This window comes from Mercurialis annua, linkage group LG7 (assembly GCF_937616625.2).
Source record: "Mercurialis annua linkage group LG7, ddMerAnnu1.2, whole genome shotgun sequence".
Lineage (NCBI taxonomy): Eukaryota > Viridiplantae > Streptophyta > Magnoliopsida > Malpighiales > Euphorbiaceae > Mercurialis > Mercurialis annua.
The window spans coordinates 47,488,329-47,513,389 of NC_065576.1; the positions used below are offsets into that span (position 1 = coordinate 47,488,329).

General features: G+C 30.7%; 2 protein-coding genes and 2 long non-coding RNA genes across 14 annotated transcripts in view; 2 read left to right on the forward strand and 2 right to left on the reverse strand.

Annotated features, from left to right (window-relative positions):
- The window catches only part of LOC126655137 (calmodulin-binding transcription activator 4), an 81,712-nt gene extending 57,031 nt beyond the window's left edge, over positions 1-24,681 (forward strand). For both annotated transcript variants that reach the window (XM_050349143.2, XM_050349144.2), the window contains exon 13: positions 24,602-24,681. In XM_050349143.2, the coding sequence (XP_050205100.2) occupies positions 24,602-24,666 (65 nt within the window). In that variant the 3' untranslated portion in view covers positions 24,667-24,681. The remainder of the gene's footprint in view (positions 1-24,601) is intronic.
- Positions 5,385-9,587, reverse strand: LOC126654793 (F-box only protein 6). 5 transcript variants are annotated; one of them, XM_050348773.2, is made up of 2 exons: positions 9,269-9,587; positions 5,385-6,825 (listed from the first exon to the last, which is right to left on the reverse strand). In XM_050348773.2, the coding sequence occupies exons 1-2, from the start codon at positions 9,412-9,414 to the stop codon at positions 5,577-5,579; spliced, it is 1,395 nt and encodes a 464-aa protein (XP_050204730.1). In that variant the 5' UTR covers positions 9,415-9,587; the 3' UTR covers positions 5,385-5,576. The 5 variants fall into 5 exon arrangements, with proteins under 5 accessions (XP_050204730.1, XP_050204731.1, XP_050204735.1 ...); XM_050348774.2 differs by having other exon boundaries at positions 5,385-6,822; positions 9,269-9,586; XM_050348778.2 differs by having other exon boundaries at positions 5,385-6,787; positions 9,269-9,418.
- On the forward strand, positions 12,633-13,843 carry LOC126654800 (uncharacterized). Its single transcript, XR_007632704.2, has 2 exons — positions 12,633-12,860; positions 13,197-13,843. It is a non-coding gene; the product is annotated as an uncharacterized LOC126654800 (long non-coding RNA).
- On the reverse strand, positions 14,231-16,929 carry LOC126654799 (uncharacterized). 6 transcript variants are annotated; one of them, XR_007632703.2, is made up of 4 exons: positions 16,514-16,890; positions 15,804-15,863; positions 15,555-15,700; positions 14,231-14,964 (listed from the first exon to the last, which is right to left on the reverse strand). It is a non-coding gene; the product is annotated as an uncharacterized LOC126654799 (long non-coding RNA). The 6 variants fall into 6 exon arrangements; XR_007632701.2 differs by having other exon boundaries at positions 15,555-15,735; positions 15,829-15,863; positions 16,514-16,889; XR_007632702.2 differs by having other exon boundaries at positions 15,829-15,863; positions 16,514-16,888.
- Positions 24,682-25,061: the final 380 nt, after the last annotated feature.

A 25,061-nucleotide genomic window follows, 5' to 3' on the forward strand; every position in this document is an offset into this window, starting at 1 on the left:
TGGGTGGTTTTTAAGTAATTAAGCCTTAATATTTTTATTGTTTTGTACGATTAATTTTTGCAAATGTTGATGAATCCAATTATTTAGGTGTGTGTGTCTTTTTTTTATTGCATATTTTTATTGGTTTAACAATTTTTGCAATATATGTTTGCAAGTTTTAAATTTTCTCGAATAATTAAGATTTATTAGCTCTATCACAATCATTTAGCTTACCTTTTCAAAGTTTATAAGGCAAATTTGTGATTAAAACAATCATTTAGCTTACCTTTTGAAAGTTTATAAGACAAATTTGTGATTAAAACGTTTATAATGATAGCATAACTTTTTTTATCACATCGTCGGGATTATCATGAATCTTACCTCTGCATCTTTTTTGTTTCATGAATTAATATAAAATGATTATCTTGATTTTCAAAAAAAGTATTAATTGCCTGATAAACGTGAATAATTTTTTTTTTAACTCAATTACATTATATGTCAGACAATAATTAAATAGCTATTAATTATATATGATGAATTTTATTAACCTTAAAATTTATCCAGACATAAAAGTATAGTATGATACTTGTCAAGTAACATTCTTGGGCATTCAAGGTTTTGGACGATGTTGGGTTGTTGTCCCCCTAGCCAGTCTTCTAATTTCTATAGGCTTTTAATTGAATTAAAAAGCCCATTATTGAATCAAGCAGCAATTGCTAGATATACGTCGGAACTAATTATCAACAATGTTTCCTGTTGATAAAGACACCTTTATAAAAAGACTTAAGTGGCAATATGACCCTTCAACTTATAAATAATGGCAATTAACATATAAATTAATTTTGTTGGCAAATTTATACATAAACTTGATGATTATGGACAATTTGCCTCTTCAATTTGTAAGTTAATAGTTCCCTCAATTGGCAATTTGTCCTCTTAATTTGTAAGTTAATTTGCCAAAATGGACTAATTGGCCATAATCACCAAATTCATTTACCAATTTACCAACAAAATTAATTTATATGTTAATTTCCCATTGCTTACACGTTTAGGGGGAATTGCTATTTAAGTCTTTATAAAAAACACCTTTGAGTTATCTTGGATTATAATATACAAAGGTGTTTTTTCACAAAAATATATATTACAAAAATGTATATTTTTAAAAAAAAAATTATAAATATCTGTTGACTATCATTTTAATACATATTAGTATATCAATTTAATAAGAAATTATATGATGGTTTTTTGCTGTTAGATTACGACATTACGCCGATGTTATGTATATTAGAGTTTTGAAACAGTATTTGTCTCATATAGCTCACTATTTAGCAGAGTATTTCTTAGCGCTTATAACATTTGAGTTAAATTTTTCTTTAAAATAATATTTGATTTTTGTTTATCTAAATTTATTTAACAATCAGAACTTTTTTGTTACCATAAATATATAGTATTATTTTATTATGGCAAAGTAATATTTTCATACAAGGATTTTTTTTTGATTAAAACGAGTACAGATAAATGAGGTTTATATATTTCGACTTTAACAGCACATAAAAATAGAACTTCATTCATTAATGAATTGTAAATCAAATGATATATGCATTAGATATCATTCTGTTAAACCATAAATTTAATTTATTTTTTACAAATGCTTTTCCTTCTAATTAAAAAATCAATTAATTTAAATCGTATATACATTAGATAATTTCTATTAAAGATATTTAATCCTCCACAAACTCTAAAATCTATTTTTTAAAATGATAAAAAGAAATATAATTCCATTTTAGAGAGTTAAACATTGCATGCTGCTTCTCTATCCGCGTGGACCGCGTGAATAGCCAAATGGCTAATGGAACAAGGCACCTGTCAACGACCTCATTGTATTGTGTTTCATTTTGTTTTTCTTCTTATCTTTTAATTATCCATTTTGTTGTTTGCTTTCACATCATAGAAACCTAATTTGTTATCTAAATGCCAAAAAAATACTAGCTACATAAGTTGTACATACAATTAGGGGGAAGGGAATTAAACCGAATTAATAATTTTTTTTTTATTAAATGGTAATTATATTAGCACTATTACAAAAAATGATAGATAAAAAAATGGACTGCTAGAAACTCGAAAAGAAGTTCAAGCAGCGGAATACAATAAATTTTAATTTGATATTGTAAAATTTAATTTTTTATTTAACTAATTTTCAATGCAAATCAAATAAAATAACTAAATTACATTGAAAAAATTAACTAAATCAGTTAGTTTGATATAATTTTAAAAAATTACATTTTTATAAATATAAATATTATTATTTTAATCCATTTATTTGTTTAAAAATATAATATAGTTCAAGCTAGTTGTTCGTGTTAGAAATACATTATATTAAATCAATTTAAAATGGCTATGTTGCGATTCCAAGCCGAAGCCGAAACCTCAGAACTACACGTAGAAAATTTCAGCAACTCGAAATAGGTTTTATTGGCAATTTAGTCCAATCTAATTAGATTCAAATTCGACGCACATTTCCTACATGTAATTATTAATATGCATGCATGAGTACCAATCTATTATCCGAAATTATCTCCATTAAAAAGTGGATGTGTTTGAGTATTTACCGTAATAAAATCCATAATAAAATGTTTTAATTTAGCACTAATTTTGATAATCAAAAAAATTAAATGTTTTAATTCAGCACTATTTTTGATAATTTAGCACTATTGATTTAGGTGAAATCAACATTGTCTTTATCCACCATGAACGGGAAAGAGAAACCCGACCAAAATTAATCCATAGATAGAAAATAACTAAAATAAATATACACAATATTCACAAAATAATAAAACAAAAAAATTCAATTTATTTCTATTTCGGATTGGATTCACAACATTTACATGCACGTTTTATCGTGTGCGCCCTTCATAATGACAGGTGTCATTACCATAACAACCCGCACTATGTATAAACAAATACAAATATAGCGTCAGTGTACATGTCAATAAGACTATCCAATAAGCGACAGACACGTTGCTTTAATACGTGTTTTAGCCAATCATATGAACGTCTGTGACGACACTACACGGCACTCTATCAAATTCTTTTTTTGGTTTCGTGGAGCTGTAATATAAAAACGGTTTGGATTTTTTTTCTTTACATTCAAAGAGGAGAACAGAGAACGAAACTAATTTCGCGTGACTGGCCGGAGAGGGAAAAGAGAAGACGACGTCGTTTTTATTCTTTAATTTCTCGTTAAGCTTTCTCGCTCCTTCCAGATCTTCCTCTTAATCATGGTAAATAAATTAGTTATCATCTTCTTAATTGCTTTGAATCTTATTTTGTTTTCGTTTGATCTTGATCTAACTTTTTTTTTGTTTCCTTCGTTTTTTTAATTGTTTTTGATTTTTTTTCTCTATAGAATTGCATGTTAATGATATGAATTACACATGAAAAATCATAGATCTGATCCGTTTCTCATAATTTTCGTCACAGATATGTTTGTTTAGATGGATTAAAGTGATTTTAATGATATTTGTAGGTTAATAGATGATGATTTTAGCTAATAGTTGAATTGTATAAAAAGAATTGAAATAATTGATGTTGATTTTGCTTAATTTTTAATGTTTAACATTAACAGATTGGGTTACATTGTACGGTGAGATTTTAGAATTTAAGTAATTGATGTTAATTTGTTCTGATAAACATTAACAGATTGTGTTACATTGTACGGCGGGATTGTTGATTTTGTTGTTAGATTGATTGTAGAATTTTGTTTCGGCTTCAGTGAAATTTTAGAATTTGTTCTGTTCAACATTAACAGATTGTGTTACATTGTATGGTGAGATTGTTGATCTAGTTGTTTGATTGATCATAGAAAAATTTATGCGATTTTCGTGAAATTTTAGAATTGAAGCAATAGATATTTAATTTATTTTAGAGTTGAAGTAATAGATATCAATTCTATTCAGAATTGAAGTAATAGATATCGATTTTGGTTAATGTTTAACATAAACATATTGTGTTGCATTATAGGGTGAGATTGTTGATTTAGTTTGGATTGGTTATAGAAAAATTAATGCGATTTTGGTGAAATCTTGGAAATACTATTGAATTGTTCGTGCTGTGTGTGTTATGTACTAATTGTTGGATTAAATATTTACAGACAACATCAAGGCGATTGGCAGGTAGGAAAGTGGAGAGGTTTGAGAAGAACATAACAAAGAGAGGAACGGTTCCAGAAACCACTAGTAAGAAGGGAAAGGACTATCCTGTTGGCCCTATCCTCCTTGGTTTCTTCATTTTCGTTGTCATTGGTTCATGTACGTCCCTCAATCTTTACCTTTTTATTAACATCGTGTATTTATATAATCGTCTTGGTTTTATGATTCGATTGAACCTTCCTGTTGTTTGTCTGTGTTTTGTTTACTTCGGTCAAAAAAGGAGTCTCAATGACTAAATATGCAGTTAGAGATCTAAGTTAGATTATGTTTTCTATTAGGGTTTGTTTCCGATAAATACCTAGGTGCTTATTAATTTAGTACAACTCAATTTATCAAACAAAAACAAATTTAAAGTCCATGGCTCTTCCAATCTCCAATTCCTTGATTAACTTAGGAGTTGTTTTTCATTGATCTTACTTGGATTTATTAACTTCTAGATTGATATAGTTTAATTTAGATTAGTGAAATAATATATGTTACTTCTCTTATCAAAATCCGGACTAAATCTAATACATTCTTCTTAACGGAGCCATAAAGAAATTTGAAGATTTGCTTAGTTGATATATATCAGAAAATTGAAACTCTTTGTAACTGTCTGGTTTAATCTCATTTAAATTTCTAAAAGCGTTATTGATTTGGATTTTTGACGCAGTTAGATCCCGACAAATAGTCGGGAGATTTAAAAATTTTAGTTGTATATATTAGTCCAGCAATAAGCGAACATTTAACAAATTGTTTACAGAAAATTGTTACTGATTGAATTTTATTTATTGGTGATGTTTGTTTGTAACAGCTCTATTCCAGATTATCAGGACAGCAACAAGTGGAGGCATGGCTTAGAAGAGGGGAGGTAGCCAGCATGTTTTGAGAGATGCAAGAAATGTTAGCTTGTAGTTGAATGGAAAACAAATACTGTCTTTTTTGTTTAATTTAATTTGTACTTGTTCTTAACTCAGTAATATAACAATAAAAGGGTCCTTTCCCATTATATTTATACTAATTCTCTAGTCTCTAAATGCATTCTCATTGTGTTTTGTTTGTGAAACCCACGAGTCACGACGTCAATGTTGACTCTTCATAGAAGCAAAATAAATCATGAATTTAAACACGAAATTATAAATGAAATATTTAAATTTTATTGCTCCTGCAAGGATATTTAATGTGAAATAAAAAAAATGAAGTGTAAAACAATATATCTGAGCAGGCTAATAAAACGTAGTCGTTTCCATTCAGAGTTATTTTTCGACATGTTTGTACATCCCATTGACAATCTGCTTCATTAAAATTAACAAGTACGAGGCAGCAACAGCTTGCATCTAACTGACTCACCATAATAGCAACACCGTAAGAAAAATCTCTGCATTAAGATGCAGATGGTGTTTAAATAAATCAAGCTGTGGCGGTAAGGCACGGGTGGAATGCAGTACCGCATGCAATCCACTGCCGCTTTCTCCCACGTGGAACCAAGCAACCCGGAACCTTGAGCCATTCCCTGGTCTTCACATTGTAAGTAACGAGTCGGTTCATTTGTCGTGATCTCAGTGACAACATGAGCAAACCTTTGTTGCCCAGGCATGTCATCCGAACGTGCTTCCCGTAAAATTCCAAGCACCATATATTTGGCATTCTGTCAACCTCCTTCCATAAGAGCGTCATCTTTTGCAGCTCCCATATGCATACACACGTGGCTGCATTCTTACTAAGCAATCCCACTAGCATAATCCGGCCGTCACATTCTGCAAGAGTGTGGTCGCTCAAATGGAGTGGGGCGGGTATTATAAACTGCTTCCAAGCCCCAGTAACCATATTGTAGGACACTATTCCGTCAGGGTCTGAACGCATGAAATAGACTGTAGCATCAATCGAAACTGCTTGAGACCGAAAGTTGAGTGATAGTGGCAGTCTAATATTATCTGGCATGATTCCTGGTCGAGTCCAAGAGTTCTTTACCGAGTCATAAATCTCGTACTCTCCATCGCAGCAAACCCAAAGGATTTTATAGCCCTCACTGGTTGTATTTCCATTCAAGGTCATCCCCACAGCAATACGAGACCATACCTTCACGGACCTGGCTGGCAACTCCTTGAAAGATTGAGTCAGGGGGTTGCAAACATAGAAGTTCCGATGACCAATATCTATAAAACACACAAGACCCCCTGCTGAAGCAACTGGCAAGACGATCATCTTCGTGGGCAGAGAAGAGACAGTGGGTTGATGCCATTTCTTCAAAGAAGGATCAAAGATGGCTCCGGAATTTACATTTTCATGCGTGATAGTGTAAAACCAGGGACTGGCTTGTGGAACTTCAGCACAGTGTTGAGAGAAGCTCTCAGAGTTTAGCAAAGAATTCCATTTTCTACAAACTGCACGAAAGCGGAAAAATGTAGCAACAGGAAGTCTTGCAATGACAGCTTCAAAAAGGTCTTCTGGAAAATCTTTCCATATTTCTTGTTCCATGACCTCAGTTGGGTTTGTGGTTTCAGGTAACTTTCCTCGATTCCGCTCCTTTCTTAATTTCTTGGAGGGTGGAGGTTTGGACGGTTCCAACATTTTGCAACTATCAGATTTTCCAGCTGCCATCACAATATCGCAGTAATCATCTGCAGAACCATCATTGAGATCAAGAACGCACCATCTGCTAAAAATAAAAAGAAGAAATTTATTTTTCTGGAGTCTTATTTGTACTACATGCACAAAAGTGAAGAGGCTCAGAATCACAAAAGAAAAGGGCTAAACAAGTTCCAAACATGTCAAATCCAAGAGAGTAGTCCAGGCAAATTTTGTAACAGCCTATGATTATTAAACTGGTAAAACTAAGGAATTTAGGTTTCGGAAAACAAGAAAAGCCTATCTATGTGCTACAAAATAAAATAGGTTATTTACAAGAGAAGTCATGTACATGGGACAAAAGAATCCAGAGTGGATGTATATGTCTATGAGGATATGAGCAGGATGCATAATGAGACTCACATATGCCCCTAGATATGGTACTTAATATAAAGACATCTAAATATCCTGATTCATCAATATGTTAAAAATAGAAATATTATGTTATTTTTTTCATGTGTTTGCATTTGGTAAGCATTCACTAAAATAGATGAGGTCAAAAATGAACCTACTTGAAAAGCTTGAAGATAACTATGTATTCTTTGTCAAACAATGACCTGATATCCACAGTTTAGAGTGGAAAAATGAACAATACTTGAAAAGCTTGAAAAAACTGCAGAGTACAAATTTAGACACTGGAATTGAAACGTCCATGGATCTATGAAATCCACAGCTTAGAGTGGAAAAAGAAAGGGAGATATCCATGAAAACATCATCCTTTTGAATCTTTTGGAAAATGATTTTAAAATTCCACCTAGGAGATGTGCGAGTATGCAGAAATATCTCTTTCTATGAGATTAGAGATCTCAAAACTCATTCTTTTTCCCAAACAATTGTGAGCTACTACTACATGGCCTTAATGGAGAATATTCAAACCACTAAATCTCACAAAGACCTCATTTCAAACATGTCTGACCATCAACCATATTGCCATGCTCATTACTAGAAAGATCATATGATAAATTTATTGATGCAGTTCTTTTATCAGCTAAGAAAGCCAATATAATAAAGGTTTCACGCAATCATTATTTATGAAGAAAATGAAAAGAGCAGAAATAACATTAGATATAATTTCACCAAGGCCTATCAAATATAAGGTTCCTAAGGTTCAAGCATAAAATTCAGAAATCAAAATATTGTGCTACAAAAGTACTGTTGTGTTGTCTATTCTTTTTTCTCTTTTGGATAGATGGGAGAGGGAAATGAGCCCAATGACATTAGAGTCTTCCTCCTGTTTTCCATACAACTTTTTACCTACCAAGCATGTCAGGCTCTAATTACTGAAATCAGCTCTGTGATGACTTTCATGTAGGTATTCATATCATTCCGCCCCAGATACCACAGATACATAAAGCAAAGATTGTTTAAACAATTTACCATGAAAAAATCCAATTAAACACGAGTTCCACAAAATGTGCATGTTCAACTCTATCATCAAAAATATCAGAATGATAAGATGGGAACAATTATATTGAACAGGCAAAAGGCGGCATCTCTTGGCACTTCATGACCATGCTTCAAATTTAAAGACAACAGAACTAAAAGGTTAATATTGAAGGAAAAAATGAAAAGAGAATTAGCTATTCCTTGGCGGAAGCATATACATAAAAGGATGCACACAGAGGTTCTAGAAGATTTTGGGTAGAATACATTACAACTTGATAATTTCAGGAAACATATAAGAACCAACAATTAACAAGCACGCATACATCTCAATCACTAGGAAAAAATAAGCACAAGAGATTGTCAATTAGAATTTCCAGACAAAAAATGTAACTATTACTCATAATAAGTACAAATTTCACCATTTGCAGAACACAAACAAAGAAATTCTTTCACTCAACCTGTATGGAAAACAAAAACTGAACTAAGTAATGAATTTCAAAAACCTAGAAAATCATAAAGCAAGAAAACGATTATAAATAATTGCATACATGAACTAGAACAACTAATTATATACATTTTCACTATTAAAATTAAAAATAATCAACACTAACCGATTCTGTTGCCGAGACATCCAACAGAGTCTTAAAACTAAAATTTTCTTGAATTTTCTTTTAGCTGTCCTCTTCTCTTTCTATCTTAATTTCCATTTCTTTTCGCTTTGAAGATAAAGAAAATACAAAAACATGCTTCTAATAGCCAAAATAATTGAAATGCAGTAGTCATATAGATCATGTTGAATTTAATCACAGCTAAATTTTGAAATTCAAGCTTAAAAAAAACAAAATAATAATAGTAAATAAACAAATAACGAACTTCGAGAGCATTAGAAAAGCATTGCGTGCATAAACACGGCAAGGATAAGTCACAAAAATGTCACCTAACTTACCAAACACACAATTAAATTAACAACTAACCTAAAAAATTAAAATTAAAACCTGAGATTAGGTCACTCAAACAGCGAGTTCAAAACGACAATACACACAAGCTAAATCGCGTAACAAAAGAGATCTAAAATTAATGCCACGGACCTGTCCCGATTATCATTATCGTGATGATGAAGCTCGAGAAACGGCCGGTGACGGAGCTCCGACGGAGGAGGAACGGAGCCGTTAGAGAGAGTTAAAAGGTGTTGAAGCTGACCGATGAGCTGCCTAAGCATGGCAAGCTCTTCCATAAAACAGAAAACTGAAAAATTGAAAGAAAGAACTAAAAACCTCCGCCTCCGCCACCGCAACCACCGCCACCGCCGCTACCTCCTCCGCCAGTTTCTCCGTCTCTTAAATAAAGCATAATCACCGTTAAAAAGTGCCAACAGAGAGAGCACAGAGAGAAATAGAGAGAGAGGATGCTCTCAAGTCACTTTCTTGCTTTCTTTAATTTTTTTAATTTTGATTTTGTGTTTATTTTGTTGTAGCCAATGGGAGTTTGCCACGTTGGATTTTGGACCAACTTTTGCAATTTCTTTTGTAATTATTCTCACCCGCACGCAACTTTGTCCTTCAAAATAAACTCTTAGTTTCCTTTTTAGCCCCTTTTGTTACTCTCTTTTCCTTACGTCTTATCTTGGTTACTTTTGTCATTTTAGTCGCCTTTACTAATTAATGCCTTTGTTTCTTTCTTTGTTTTTTCGACTTTTTTTAAGAAATTGAATAGAACTTATCCCTCTTTTTCATCTATAAACTTATTTACTAAAAAATAATTGTCAAAAATACTGAAAACTCTCCCAATTTTAAATTTTTTTCAATTCCACCACCACCTAAGAGAATTTTCAATTGCATCCTATTTAGGGTTTTCAGTTTTCATCTGTACCCCAAAATAAAAAAAATTGATAACTTAATTAATTTAATGATAAAACTATTAAAACCAACTAAATAGAGGGATTATATCATTATTTTTTCCATTTAAAAAAAACAAATAAATTAGTATATGAAGGATTAATTTAAATTTTTTTCTAAATAAAAAGAGGTCATTTTAGTCGATTGGGGTACAGACGAAAACTGAAAACTCTAAATATGGTGTAATTGAAAATTCTCCTACGTGGTGGTGCAATTGAAAACAAAGTGATTTATGTTTCAATTAAGCCCTCTCGGGGACTTGCTTAAGAATAAGAAAGAGGTAAATGCCATGGGTGGGGGTTTTAAGTATTTTTACCAAAATAGTAAAAGAAATATTTTTATTTTTTACCATTAGAGTTTATTAAAAGTAAAATAGATTAAAATTTAAAAATTTAAATTAATATCTCTATCATTGAATTTTATAAATAACGTGATCGATCTTAATAAAAATTCACAATCTTTCGTTTCAATTTATTATTATAAAATCAATATAATAGAATGAATTTTAATTGTGTCCTTAATAGTTTCAAGCACTTCATGTTCAATAAAGCAGATTGTAAAAATAAAATATAAATGCTAATAATGGTATTTTGAAAATATCCACCAAAAATAATCAAATATGCCCACTAAATAAATAATTGCAGTTCTCTTTTTTGTGTTTCAGGTGAATAGCTCGTTGAACTGATCATTGGTTAATATGAATTTAACTCAAATTACAATTATTTCAATTAGTTTTTAATAGGAGGTTTACGTTGGTTAATCGAGTTATCCCGTCTAATCTACATTTCTTTTCTTTGAGTTGTATGATACGAAATGAAATTTTATTTATAATCTCTTTTAGCCATGTTTCTTCGGTCTTCCTCTACTACAAAAGAGGGTTGTTGTTAGTAAATAAATATTTAATTTCAAATAATTTTCTGTTATAAAAAAGATTAGGTCATTATGTTTATAAATTAAAAATAAGGAATTTTTACAAAATTATTTGCTAGGTATATTTTATATGAGTAAAATATCATTTTCATTTGCTAGAGAAGTGGTTGCAAATGATGTATGTGATATATTAAATAGAAAACTAGTATGGTATGTGAAGCACCTACCACAATTTGTGATGGAAGCATTTGCAAAAAGCAATTATGCATCTAAAACTTTGTTCTTAATTTACTTTTGAAAAATCATTAAAATTTGTTTGGTTATTTGTATAAACTTCTGCAACTAAATCATTAAAATCTTGTGCGACTCAATTTCACTGTAATTATGATAGGATTCGATATCCATCAATAACTAACAAAATAAAAACTTTTAGTTACAATTATTAAAAAAAGACAAATATTTGATTTTTTGAACGAATAAATAATCGTTATGGTCTATAATTTATGCGTAAAGATCAATATACTCATGAATCATTTTAATATATTAAAAATAATATTTTATATCTTTTATATCAATATAGTAGAATAATATTTTTTATATTCAAGTCAATTAAAAATAAAATCAGATCATTTTGATCACTAAAATTGTTCATTTTTTTTATAATTGATATAAACATATAAATTATAGTCCTTAAGTGATTAATATAATTATATGTAAGTTGCATAGGTGATAGGTTTCCTTTCCTTCTTTTCTCACAAAAAATGGACGGTTCAGATTTCATTATTTAATTTAAAATAAATTATTCCGATACTCTTGATACCTATTACTCTTTCCGCTATTATTTACTTGTCTATTTAGTCAAATTTATATGCTTATAACTGTTTTTATTTAGAATTTTAAGATAAATATTATTATTATTTTCAAGTTTTTCCTTTTCATAATTATATTTTCATATAATGAATTAAAGCATTTATTAATTAAAGTGGTTAAATAGGCTTTATTTTTATAATTTAAGATAAATAATATTTTTTTAGTTTTTCTGTTATAAAATAAATGAACAAATAAAAAAATAGAAAGATTATAATTTACACTTTCGTATTTCTTGTTTACAAATTAAACGATATGGTTATTCATTTTTATCTTTGTCAATTTATTGTAATTCTTATTTGACGTAATATGTAGTTTGACACTTAAACTTATACCTTTTTACCTATTTAACCTATAAATTTAATGTCTCACTTATCAAGTCTCTGAATTTGTTAAATAATTATATTTGACCATAAAATTGATAAATAAATAAATGTTGAACCTCTTTTCGTGTCCACCTGACACTTGAAATTCTAGAAAACTGTAAATATAGAGGGGTTCAATGTTTATTTATCTATCAAATTCAGAGATCAAATATGATTATTTAATAAATTTATAGATTAAATATAATTATTTATTTAATAAATTAAAAATTCAATAGATGAGACGTTAAATTTAAAAATTAAATGGATAAAAAGATATACAAATTAATAGTCATACTACCATTCTTATTTCCACACACTCACGGCATGATTGTCCTCCACTTCTCAAAAATTATCATGATTTTGTTAAAATTACGGAAGTACTTATTACTACAACTACTTTAGTTAGTACTTGTCTTTTTCTTAATTCCGTTTATGCCCATCAATGATGAGGCTAGTTATACGGTACCACTTAGGTTATGGTACCACTTATGTCATTCGCCTGCCATAACCTGCTAAAGCATGTAATTTTATCTTTTTTATTTAATTTTTTTTTAAAACATTGTCTCTATTTTTTTTTTGAATCGTTTCCTTTTCCACTTTTTTTTTTCTTCTCCAGCTTACTCTCCCAAATTTGCTTTTTTTTTTTAAATTGGATTAAAGAGATATCGGGCAAGAAAAAGAAGGTATGGTATTTTAATTTATTCTCTGCACCCAATTATAAGTTTTAAGATGGCAAATACTTGACCTAATGAGGTGATTGAAATCATATCTTAACTTTTTCAATAAACAGTTTTATAATCCTTCCTATCAACAGCAATCCTAACTAAATTATAAAATTGTCCATCAAGCGACCAAAAGTCTAAAGTTGTTTGAAAGACTAATGGAGTTTGACGATAACTGTAACTCCTCTGATTTAAGTACTTTTGTGAGTTTTAGTTACATAAAATAAGTATGGAGAATGACAGTTATTTGCTATCTTGCATAAGATTTGAAAGCTGATACTACATTCTAAATATTAGATGAAGCATGAAGAACTTAGAAGAAGATGGAAGATTGCATGATATGTATAGGATGCACAAAATAATGAAGAAAAAAAAACATGGTATGGACAGAGTGTTGTTCTCCACATTGAGGTTTTGAAAATCAACCAGCCAATTCAGTTCAAATTTGAAAGTTTCAGGTTAAATTTGGCTATATGGCAAAGAAGAGACGATATGTCAAAGGACAAAACTAACTAAAAAAGTTATTTTTTAAAGAAGAACTGACAGCAGGAGATTAAGGAAGTTATTGTTTTGTGGCACCGTCTATCACATTTGGGGGGCCATAAATGAGTTGATACTCAAGAAGAATCTTATTCCAAGCAGCAGAGTCTTCTGTAAATAAAGTCTAATGGTGTTATAAAAAATAGTAGGAGGAAGTAAATTCATGATGCTCCCCTTGATAAGTTGTTGATGTGTTGTTCCTGTGTTGTAACATTGTTTGTGTTGGGTCAGTTAGTGAGTTTGAGTTGTTTCGAGAGTTGGGTTTGGGCGGTATGTGGCTTTGTTTAGGCCTTTAGCCAGTTGTTGTTTGGTGTATCTCTCTAAGCAATAAAATCGTTCTCTCTTGGTGATTGACTAGAAAAAAGAAGTTTTTGCAATGTTAATTTAACTATTCATTGGTTCCATATTGAACAGTGGCACTCCTAATTTATTCTTTCCCATCTTTGGTGTATTTTGTTGTTTGATGTTTAGATTTTCAAGTTTTGAAATAATTTTCAGAGAACTTTTTGATATCTTTTTTCTTAGTTACTAATTTTGGTTGTTTTTCCATTAGATTGCAACTTGTACGAATGTTTATCTTTTGGTAAATAGCAGTTTAGTTGCTGAGTTGTCGATATTTCGAACCTTACATAGTTGCAATTATAAGGTTCAAACTCAGATTATAGGGTCGTACTACTGTGGTTCTTTGGTGAACAGACTCTAGCACAACCTATTAATTGAATACTCATCAGTCCAAAATTATTTTCACAAATTCAGGTATGAATTCTTATATTTCAACAGGAAAAGCAATGTATAAACAACTATTCAATTCATTAGTATTAGTTCAATGATTAAGAACCAATGCTCTTGTTCATTTCGCCAACGAAAAGTTCTTGCAGGTGGCTTCCGCACTAGCACTAAAGTATCAAACCTTGTACGGTTACTATATAACCAGCTAGGAATCAGTTTAAATAAAGTTTTAATAAGTGCAAGCCCTTGAAAATAAGCATCGGAAGTTGTAGCATGGGAAACAACAATAAATTGAAAGCCTCAGGTAGAGAGGCAATGATGCCTTCATCACCCACTAAAGCCCCAGCTGTAGACGAAGAACCAAGAGAATTGTTGCATCTGCTTTTAGTATAATTTCTAAAAGGCACTACCAAGTATCTTCTGTGGAGACTTTGCAAGTTCATCCCTTAAAAGTTGTCATGCACGTGATCATATAATGCTACATGAACCTGCAAGTCGAAAGAGAACAAAAAATACCAACGAAAGAACAAAAAAATCCATGTCCATAACTAATTATCTGCTCCAACATTTTAACATTTATGTCTGAAATAGTTTAGATTACTTAATCGAGCAAAAAAGTAATCAATCGTAAGTGTCGCATACCGATTTAATTATTTAGTAAAAAGAAGTTGATATGTATTGTTTCTGAAAACTTGTCTATGGGGAAGAGCCTTTTTCAAATTAATGGTCAAGGTTATAAGTTTATCAAGAAACCTTGATGCTGCTTGAGGAAGCAAGTGAAATAGCTCGAAGATAGCTGCAGAGAACCAAAAGAAAAGGCACGTTATGAATAAATCTTTAATGTTTAAACTGAAAGAGGAACATGTAAATGAATGTTGACAAAGCGAAAGCGCACATATACATTAACATCTTGAATTATCAAATAACCACTCATAATAAAAAAATCATTTATAACCTGTGTAACACCAATTTATAAAAAGAAGCAAGGTTCCCATCACTGTAGTTTCCAATAATAAAATCAGGAATGGCCTGTAACTCTGCTATAATTTCACTTGCCACATTTTGATAGGTTTGAAAAAAATTAGAGAGCTAAAATAATTGAACAGTATAAATTTAATTAATATACAGTTTATATTAGAATACATATTGCAATGCTAATTTAGGTGATATGCAGTTGATATGGAGGTATAAAATATGTGATGGTTTACTTCATTAGTCTTTCAAACAGCTTTAGACTTTACAATAAAAGCAGACAATAAAAGCTCCAGTTAATTTACATTACAAGTCAAAAAGAAGTCCAAAAATTTCTAATCTAAAATGATAGTATTCAAAAATCAAAGCTATTCATAATTATTGACAAAAATGGTTTGACACCATATGTCCTACCTCAGCAAAGGTTTCCAAGCACGACCATACATAAATCTTGGGATCCATTTTCTAAGAATTGCTTTATCTAATCCAAAATGAACTCTCAAGATATGAGTAAATTCTGTGTCCACTAATTGTTTTCAACCATGGCTTGCATGTGGTCCCTATTGCATCAGGTACTAACCTGGTAAGTGGTAACCTTGAAAAATATAACGAAAATGTATTACTAGGAGATGCAATCAATATTGATCAAAATAAAATACTGACCCAATTCATGTATAAATATGCTTACAATCAAAACCACACAGTTGGCAACTGCTATAATATCTGGTGCCCGGCATGTCAAAAAATTGAAGAACATATAAATAATTTTAGCACACGATTCAGCATGTTTTAACCGAGCAAAGAACATAAGTTCTTCAGAAAATAAATTTAGAACAAAGAGAAGCTTTGGCATGAGCCCTGTTCTCATCCGCTAGCTCATCAATCAAAGCATATAAGAATATTAAGTGGTCCAACTCTTTCAGATTAGAAAAAGCACTGCTCTTTGGACCTAGAACTTGCACTAGCATTTGACGAAAGCATAAAACCCCAATGGGAAGTTGCTAGAACTGAATGTTTAGCTGAGGTATAATCAAAGCGAAATATATTGCAAAATGATGGCAGATATTGACAACCAAATAATTTTTGGAATCATGGAGTTTTAAAAGGAGATATGAAATGGATGCCAGTGTTATAGATTGCCCACCTACATGTTAATAGTTTGAACCCACCATAGAATTAGAAATTCTCTACAATGAACGGATCATCGGATTTGCATATACAAAATAAGCACAAATCTAGTGCAGAACAGGATTAAATTACTGTTAAGGACTGGATCTATCAAACAATCAAGCCAAATAATAATTCATCAAGTAAACTGAAATTGAAATTGATAGATATAATATTTTACGCAAAAACATCGAAGTATTTCTTACCGTTAAAATACAAATTTCCTCTGAAGCTTTTTATACCGTCTCGTGCTTGCCCGTTAAAAAACTCTTAACTGACCGATACATGAACTCCTCCGACGCACCCACGAGAGTGATGAAGCTCGTGGTACTGTAGATAGGAGAAAGAGTTTAGTCATCCGTGGAGGTGAGAAAGATGATGACGGGACTGCACCGTTAGCCCAAGGGAAAAGAAGTCAGGCATATCCGGCCAGTGGAAATGGCAACGCGGCTTGAGAAAGCTCTATTTTTTTTAACCGGCTGAGAAGTTAAGAGATGACAGTGATTTAAATATGTCACAGGCTGCATAAGTAGCTGGTCGAATGATCTAGGGAGGAAATTAATCAGAAAATGATCTGACGGTTATGAAATCCAGTGGTACCTAAACTTAAGTGGTTAGAACGACCCCAATGATGATAGTTATTATTCCTCATCACCACACTCATTTTCTATTTGGCTTAAATGTCCTAAAAATCACAAACTATCGCGTGTTTTTAGTATTTAACACGAATTCTAATTTTTCCATATAAATATACGAACTATCTAATTTTTGTAATAATAATTCGGGCACCATTTTAGACATAAAACGGCACCGTTTTTTACCTAAAACGACATCGATTTTTGAAAAAAATAATAAAAACTTGGTCGTATATGTAAACTTTTGATACTTCATGTATTTTTACGCCAAAATTAAAAATTCGTATTAAGTAACAAAAACACGCAAAAATTGGTGATTTTTGGTGCATTTAAGCCGTCTTATTTTCACAACTATGAATATATAGTGCCAATTTCCAAGAATAATAATGATACCCAATTCTGAAATAAAAAAAAGTGTTATAAGTTAAAAATATACTTCCAAAACTGCTAGTAAATCAATTTAAATTACAAATTAATTAGTATTAAATATAAAGTGTTCATAAGTTGTAAAAATATATAAATAAAGAATTGAGCACATAATTTTGACTCTTAACCAAGACCTGAGCTTGACAACAAAATTTCATAAGAACAAATCTCTATTCTGTATCTATAAACTCCAAAATTACTATTAATTATAATTTAATGGATTAATTACTAAGAAAATGCACGATTTTAAGTAAATTTATGTAGTTTAATCATTTTTTTAATTTTTTTTTGCCATAAATGACCTTTTATTTTTTTTACAGTTTCATCCGTTCATCTGAAGCCGGTATGGTTAATCGCTACGTAATGAATACATAGTCTCTTTGATTACCCATCACATTCAGATGACCGGATTGTATGCAATTGCAAGAAGTTAAAAAAATTTTGCATGAAACTTCAAAAAAAAAAAGATCGTGCGTTACATTGCGGTAAAATAAAAGATCATGCATAACATTATAAATTTTTAAAAATATGATCAAATGACATACTCCTAATCTTTTAGTAATCAATCCTAATAATTTAAATACAGTTTTTGAAGCAATAAATCCATATGTGTCATTCATGAATTCTCAATATTTTTTTGAAGTCAAATGATTTAGATTTGCAAGAAGAAACTGAAATTAGTTTTGCATTTAAAATAAAGGAAAATTGAACAATATGATAATGCACTATATTGAACATATAATGATCATGAGGACAATAGGTGTAATCACTCGTTTTTGTACCAAGTGGGCTTATGATTATCTGCAATTCATGAGTATTTGCTATATCATATTCCACTAAACTCTGCAATCATGATGTAAATTCAATGTGAATATTTTGATGAAATACTGATCTTTAACCATGTAGAAGCATTCAAAACAATTACAAAGCCGAGTTACAATCATTTTACCAATAATATTACGTGTTAGAGTCGAATCGAATTGATTCAAAATATAATCAAGTTCGAGTATGAATCAACAATCCGAACTCGATGTGGGGGACACAATTATTGGGACAAGCACCGTCTCATGTCGGAGTCATTATTCTGATCAATTCGCATCGAGATGAATAGAATTCATTAAGACGACAAAATTAATTTAAACGTTTTGAAAATAGCTTCATATTTAGGATTCAAATTCAAAAATCCGCTAAAGACAGAAGGATCTTATCACTCCATTTCAACCTGGCTAATAGACTCTCTTTCTTTGGTTACACCTAATGAAACATTCACAGGTAAAGTGAGGCATCAACTACAACTAATTACATGTATTGCTTTTGTTTCAATATACTCCTCTTCACCATTGTTTTCTTACTTGTTAGGTTAAGTCTTTATTTACATCTAATTATGATACTTTCATCATGAATGATATTCGCAATATTTAATTATCTTGTTTTGTATTTTTTTTAAATGATAAATATCTCTCTAATGTATTTATTGGAAAGTAAATAATTTTTTTATTTTGAATATATCTTTAAAATTTTGATAATGGTTTATTTAAGTCTCCTTGAAAAAGTAAAATTTGATATTTCATTTTACATAGTAAGGTGTAAGCGAGTTAGATTACTCGAGATAGATAGGAAAAAAAAACTCAAAATCAATTCAAAAACTCAAATCAAGTTCGAACTATTCAAATTTTATCTAGACCGGTATATCATATATAAAAAAACTTGTGAGACCTGCAAGTCTAAATAAATATCTTATACACACGAAATAACGACTTAAGTTTTTTTTACAATAGTTATATATATATATATATATATATATATATATATATAAAATTTAAAAGTACATTACTTAATTAGTTGGATTTTATAATTTATGCAAAATTAGTTTTAAATGGATAGATATAATAATTTTAATTTTGTTCTGAACTCAAACTTACTTGAGTCATGTTCGGATAGTTTTGATATCGTTCGAATCGAGTTTAAATCCAAACAAATTAATTTATTTAAATTCGAGCTATATAATACATTCTATTTTAAATTTGAATTCAGTATAATTCAAACTCATCTCGGCTCATATATATTTTAATATAAAGAAATAATTGAAATGTTCTTTTTTTAAATTTTTACAAGGTTTAGAATTTAAAATAAGGAAGAGAAGGGGAGTAGATGGTAGAGGAGAAGGAATTAGCAATGATGAGAAGTAGATGGTAAAGCTAAGGTAATAGGGAAGTTTTTATGAGTATTTTGAATGATTAGAGGTTGGAATGGAATGCGGTGGGTAATCATTTCATTCTTTGTCTAGGGAAAAGAAGAGGAAGCCTTTCAATTTTGTTTCATATTAGTATATTATTTTGGTGGGAATTATTATGCATCATAGCTCATCATGATTATCATTTTGGATTCCCTTCTTTTACGTGTGCAATTTACCTTTCTTTTTCTCTTGTTTTGACGAGTCCCTTATTTGAATGCATATACAATATCCGATATTGAAAGTGTGAGATGGGTTGAAAGTCTTGTAGTAATATTTAAAAGGCTTAATGACTTAAAAAACTCCGACCTTTCATCTCTTTTTTAGTTCTATCCTGACGTTGAAAAATTGTCAATTTTATCCCAATTTGCATTTTTCATTTCAATTGTACCCTAATGCATAAGATTAACCTTTTTTTATTTGACAAAAGTTCAATAGTTTTTTTTTTAAAAATGGTCAATTTAATATAAAAATCTAATGCAAAAAGGTCAATTTATAGAATTTTTGCCCAATAAAAAAAAGATCAATTTTATGCTTTAGGGTACAATTGAAATGAAAAAATGTAAAATAGGGTAAAATTGACAGATTTGCAACGTCGGGGTAGGATTGAAAAGGGGATGAAAGGTCAGGGTTTTTTTAAGACATTAAGCCTATTTAAAATATAAGTAACAAATTGATCATAAAGTAAAACCTGCTTTAAACAATGTAGCCGAAAACTCTCCCAACTTCTAAACTAGCCGCCGGCTTCATTTTTACCATGGAAGGTGATTTTTAGCCTTTCTTAAATTCATAATTTAACATGTTTTTTGTTTTCTCCAATATTATCTTAATTTTCCTTGAGTTTTTATTTTTCTGCTCTTTTAACTATTTTTGTTTTAGATCTAGAAGTTTTTCCAGTTGAGCTTTAGTTGGGTTAGATTTATTCTAATCTAACTGAAGGTTAGCATGTCTCCATCTTTTGGAGTAGTTTTTACGGTTCGAGAGAATCGGATTCCGGCAACCTGACAGTTTGCAGTGTACGTTCCAACGGTTTTAGTCTTGTCCGACTGTTTCAACCATCTTCGAGGTTTTTTCTGACGTGTTCAGTTGTTTAGTGACTCCACATGTATGGTTTAAAATGCTAGTTTCAAAATTTACATTACAGTCCGAGAAGGTATCATCATAGCAAAAGAAGCCAATTTAATTTCTTTTAAGATAAAATGAGATTCAAAAATTGTAATATAGGCATCCACTAATTATAATGTGTTGTGTATTGATGTGAGTTTAATAGCTTAATTTCAGTTAGTAGTGAGGAATGTATTAGTAGTTTTCATTGTAATAGGGGTACTAATATACTTGTTCATTGTTTAGTTAGAAATACTTTAGCAATCTATGTTAGAGGCAATGTCTAAAGGGACTGTGTCTTCCAAAAGTTTTAAATTTATGTTCTGACCGATCAAATGGCTTTTTGATTAATGAAATCTTATGAGTATAAAAAAAAAAGTAACAAATTGATTAGTAGATGATGCTTAAAAAGTTATTTTAGATCAGTTAAATTTGGTCCCATATAATTGATATCAACACCGACTACAATGTTCTAAGGTTTGCCGAGTCTAGAAAAGAAAGAATGATGATGAGCACAACATTCAAATGCAGTAATCTATAGCGCAATGAATTTAACATTGCATATTAAAACTATGAAAATGATATGAGAATTTTCGAAGTGTTTAAATTTCAACTATCAAATTAATTTAAATTAATTATTTAAACTAATAAATCAAATTTGAAAATTAATTTGAGTCGGTTAAATTTGTGTTGTTATAATCTACAGGGACAAAGTTTTTATGTTTTTGATCATTGCATATAGTTTTTTTTTATCAATATATATCATTACCTTCAAGAATGCAACTAGATAAATCATTAAACATAAATATAATTATTGTAATCCATAGTAAATATAAATTATATAATTATAATAATTTGACGAGTTATATCACGAGCCACGTGTGAAACAGATAAAGCGAGACTAGTCATAACAAAGTTACTTTGTGAGTGTTAAATCAGCAGAATCTTTAATTAGGTAGCCCTTTTTTATTTGAATGAAAAATGATTCTTACGTTTTGTATGAGCTACAGGCAGAGATTCAAACAAAAGGCCGTAATTGCAAAATGCAAGAAAATTTTGCAGCCCAATTAGTTTGTACAATGGGCTAGCTTAGAGATATACTGATCGTCCAACATACGTTGCATCGAAAGCTGTTCACTGGGCCTGGCCCGCTCAAGTTCGGTTCGTTTGTACGAGCTTGAATATGTATACTCCGTTCCATTTTAAAAGTCACATATTTCATTTCAAAATATTCTATTTTAAAAGTCTCAATTCTATTTTCAAAAGATTTTTATATGAAATTTTTATTTATATCCTTATTAAAATCACTTTAAAATAATTAATATGAAAAATTTTACTATCATTAATAAGAGTAAAATAAGAAAAAAATATGAAAAAATAAAAATAATAAATAATTTTTAATGTGCGTGTAAAAGAAAATGAGATTTTTAAAATGGGACGGAAAGTGTATTAGATTCAGATCGAATTTGAGTGTATTAAACTTTATTTTTTTTATAAACGGACTTTCTTTTTTATCTTCGATTAAAAAATACAATACAAACTTCCATAAATCCAATTTATAGACGTTCACATTATTGATCAATTTATGGAGGCTTTACATTCTATGTGGGATCTAGAAATTTTGGAGTTTTTTGCTTTGAGAGATTTTATGAACTAAGCTTAATCTAAATATTGGCATTAAATTATTTTTAAAGGTGATGCTCATCAAGTAATTTAATCAGTTAATTCACATAATGTTCAACTTGCGGCTGCGTGGGATATTTATCGAAATATCTACAACCAGCCTTTCATGATATAACTTTCTGTTATATCTCTATGGTATATATTATTTCGGTCATGCTTTAACTTATAAATTTAAACATTCTATATTTTTATATTAGAGTTTGACTTGATAATAAATAAAGAATAATAACTGTTAGGATTATTTCTAGAATTCTAATTAGTTTAGGACTTTAATTTATCCTAATATGTGTTGGATGTTGATTATGTCATTATTAGGTTTGTGTAGGAAAAGGAAGTCTAAATCCTTTTTGGATTTGAACTTCTTATTCCTTTAGCCTATTTAGAACACTATAAATAGATAAGCTCATGGCTTGTATAATTTAAGAGTGTGAGACAGATTAATACGACCAAAGCATTATTTGGGTTTATTGTTGGGTTTGGGCATTAGAAAAATCTCTACCGTTCTTTTGTATTCTTCATCTTTTAGTGAATAAAACTCATTCCTTTGCCCGTGGAGTTGTCATTGACGAACCACGTAAATCTTGTGTTTGTTTTTAGTTCGATTCTATATTTTGCCATAAGCTTGAATTCCTAATTTATTTTCTGCTATTCCGCTGCGGCTAATCTCACACCAAGTGGTATCGGAGCGACAGTTCTGATTTGGGATTTATTTGGGAAATTTTCTGATATGGCTATGACAAAATTTGAAATTGAGAAGTTTGATCGCACTAAGAGTTTTGTCTTATGGCAAATCAAGATGCGTGACTGTTTAACACAAGCTGGATTGCGAAAAGCATTACTGGAGAAGGAGAAGCTATTAGAGAAGATGACTGAAGACGAGATTGAAGATTTGGATGAGAGAGCTCTATCTACCATCCGACTATGTTTATCTGATGATATTTTGCGTGAAGTTCTACGCGAAAAATCCGCTTTGGATTTGTGGAAGAAACTTGAAATGCAGTTCTTGAAGAAAAATCTCACCAGTAAACTTGTTGTCAAAAACCGTCTACATATGCTCCATATGGCTGAAGGTACGTCTTTGAAAACACACCTTGGGGAATTCAATTCCATTATAATGGATTTGGAGATTCTGGATATTAAATATGATGAAGAAGATCTGTCTCTTATATTGCTTCGTTCATTACCTTCTGATTATAAGCAATTTCGTGAAAATTTAATATTTAATCATGATACGCTTTCTGTTGAGGGAGTTAAATCTGCCCTATTTTCGAAGGAGTTAATGGATAAGGAGCTAATGGGGAATGCTAGTCAGATGTCTGATACTGCCTTTACAATCAGTACTAGCATGAAGTCAGATTACGATAACAAGTGTCCGAAACACAAAAACTCTACTTGTAATTATTGCAAGAAGAAGGGGCATCTAAAGATTGATTGTTGGAAAAATCCAAAAAGCAAAAACTACCGAAAGCCTAACGTTCAAGCCAATATTGTTGAAGATGAATCAGATGAGGACCATGAAGATGAGTTAGCAGTTTGGAGTAGAGATTCAGGTTTTAGGGGGAGCCGGTTCTACAACCGGGATAACCCAGAGAACCGGCTTGGTCCAAAAGTGCAGCATAAATCTATAAGTTCAAAATTTTATGCAGATTCGGGTTGTTCATATCACATTTGTGCCAATTTCAATTGGTTTTCCGACTACAACAGAGTTGATAGTGGAGTTGTAGTTATGGGCAATGGTGAAATTTGTAGAATTTTGGGCATTGGTTCAGTCAAGATCAAGATGCATGATGGAAAAGTTAGAACATTCACCGACGTTCGACATGTTCCTGAAATGCGTAAGAATCTTATCTCTCTATCTACTTTAGAAATTTGTGGATATGAGTTTTATGGCAGGAATGGGGTTTTGGATATTGTGAAAGATGCTGTGGTGTTATTGAAAGCTCATAGAGTTGGTCGTTTGTATGAGATTGATGGATCAGTTACGACTTCGTCTCTTTCGCCAGATTCTACTGATGACATAGCCAAGATCAAGGCCAACAAATTCGCAGCTACGTGCCAATTGGTTGATAAGTTATTTGATTTATCTATTGTGTCATTTTGCAAGTTCAAGACGTTCTTGGGCTTGTTTGGAATTTTTCAATTGTAGTAACCTGTTATGGTGAAGTGGAGAAGGTGGAGTTTGGTTGTCATTCTAATTTATTGAAGATGCAAGAGAATTCTAGTCAAGGGGGAGATTGTTAGGATTATTCCTAGAATTCTAATTAGTTTAGGACTTTAATTTATCCTAATATGTGTTGGATGTTGATTATGTCATTATTAGGTTTGTGTAGGAAAAGGAGTCTAAATCCTTTTTGGATTTGAACTTCTTATTCCTTTGACCTATTTAGAACACTATAAATAGACAAGCTCATGGCTTGTATAATTTAAGAGTGTGAGGCAGATTAATACGACCAAAGCATTATTTGGGTTCATTGTTGGGTTTGGGCATTAGAAAAATCTCTACCATTCTTTTGTATTCTTCATCTTTTAGTGAATAAAACTCATTTCTTTGCCCGTGGAGTTGTCATTGACGAACCACGTAAATCTTGTGTTTGTTTTTAATTCGATTTTATATTTTGCCATAAGCTTGATTTCCTAATTTATTTTCTGCTATTCCGCTGCGGCTAATCTCAC

What these genes read in the sequence shown, in the direction of transcription:
- LOC126654793 (XM_050348773.2), bottom strand. Translation starts at nt 9,414, where the DNA reads ATGGAAGAGCTTGCCATGCTTAGGCAGCTCATCGGTCAGCTTCAACAC. An exon ending in GATAATGATAATCGGGACAG is followed by an intron (nt 6,826 to 9,268) that starts GTCCGTGGCATT and finishes TTTTATTTTTAG; the next exon opens with CAGATGGTGCGTTCTTGATC.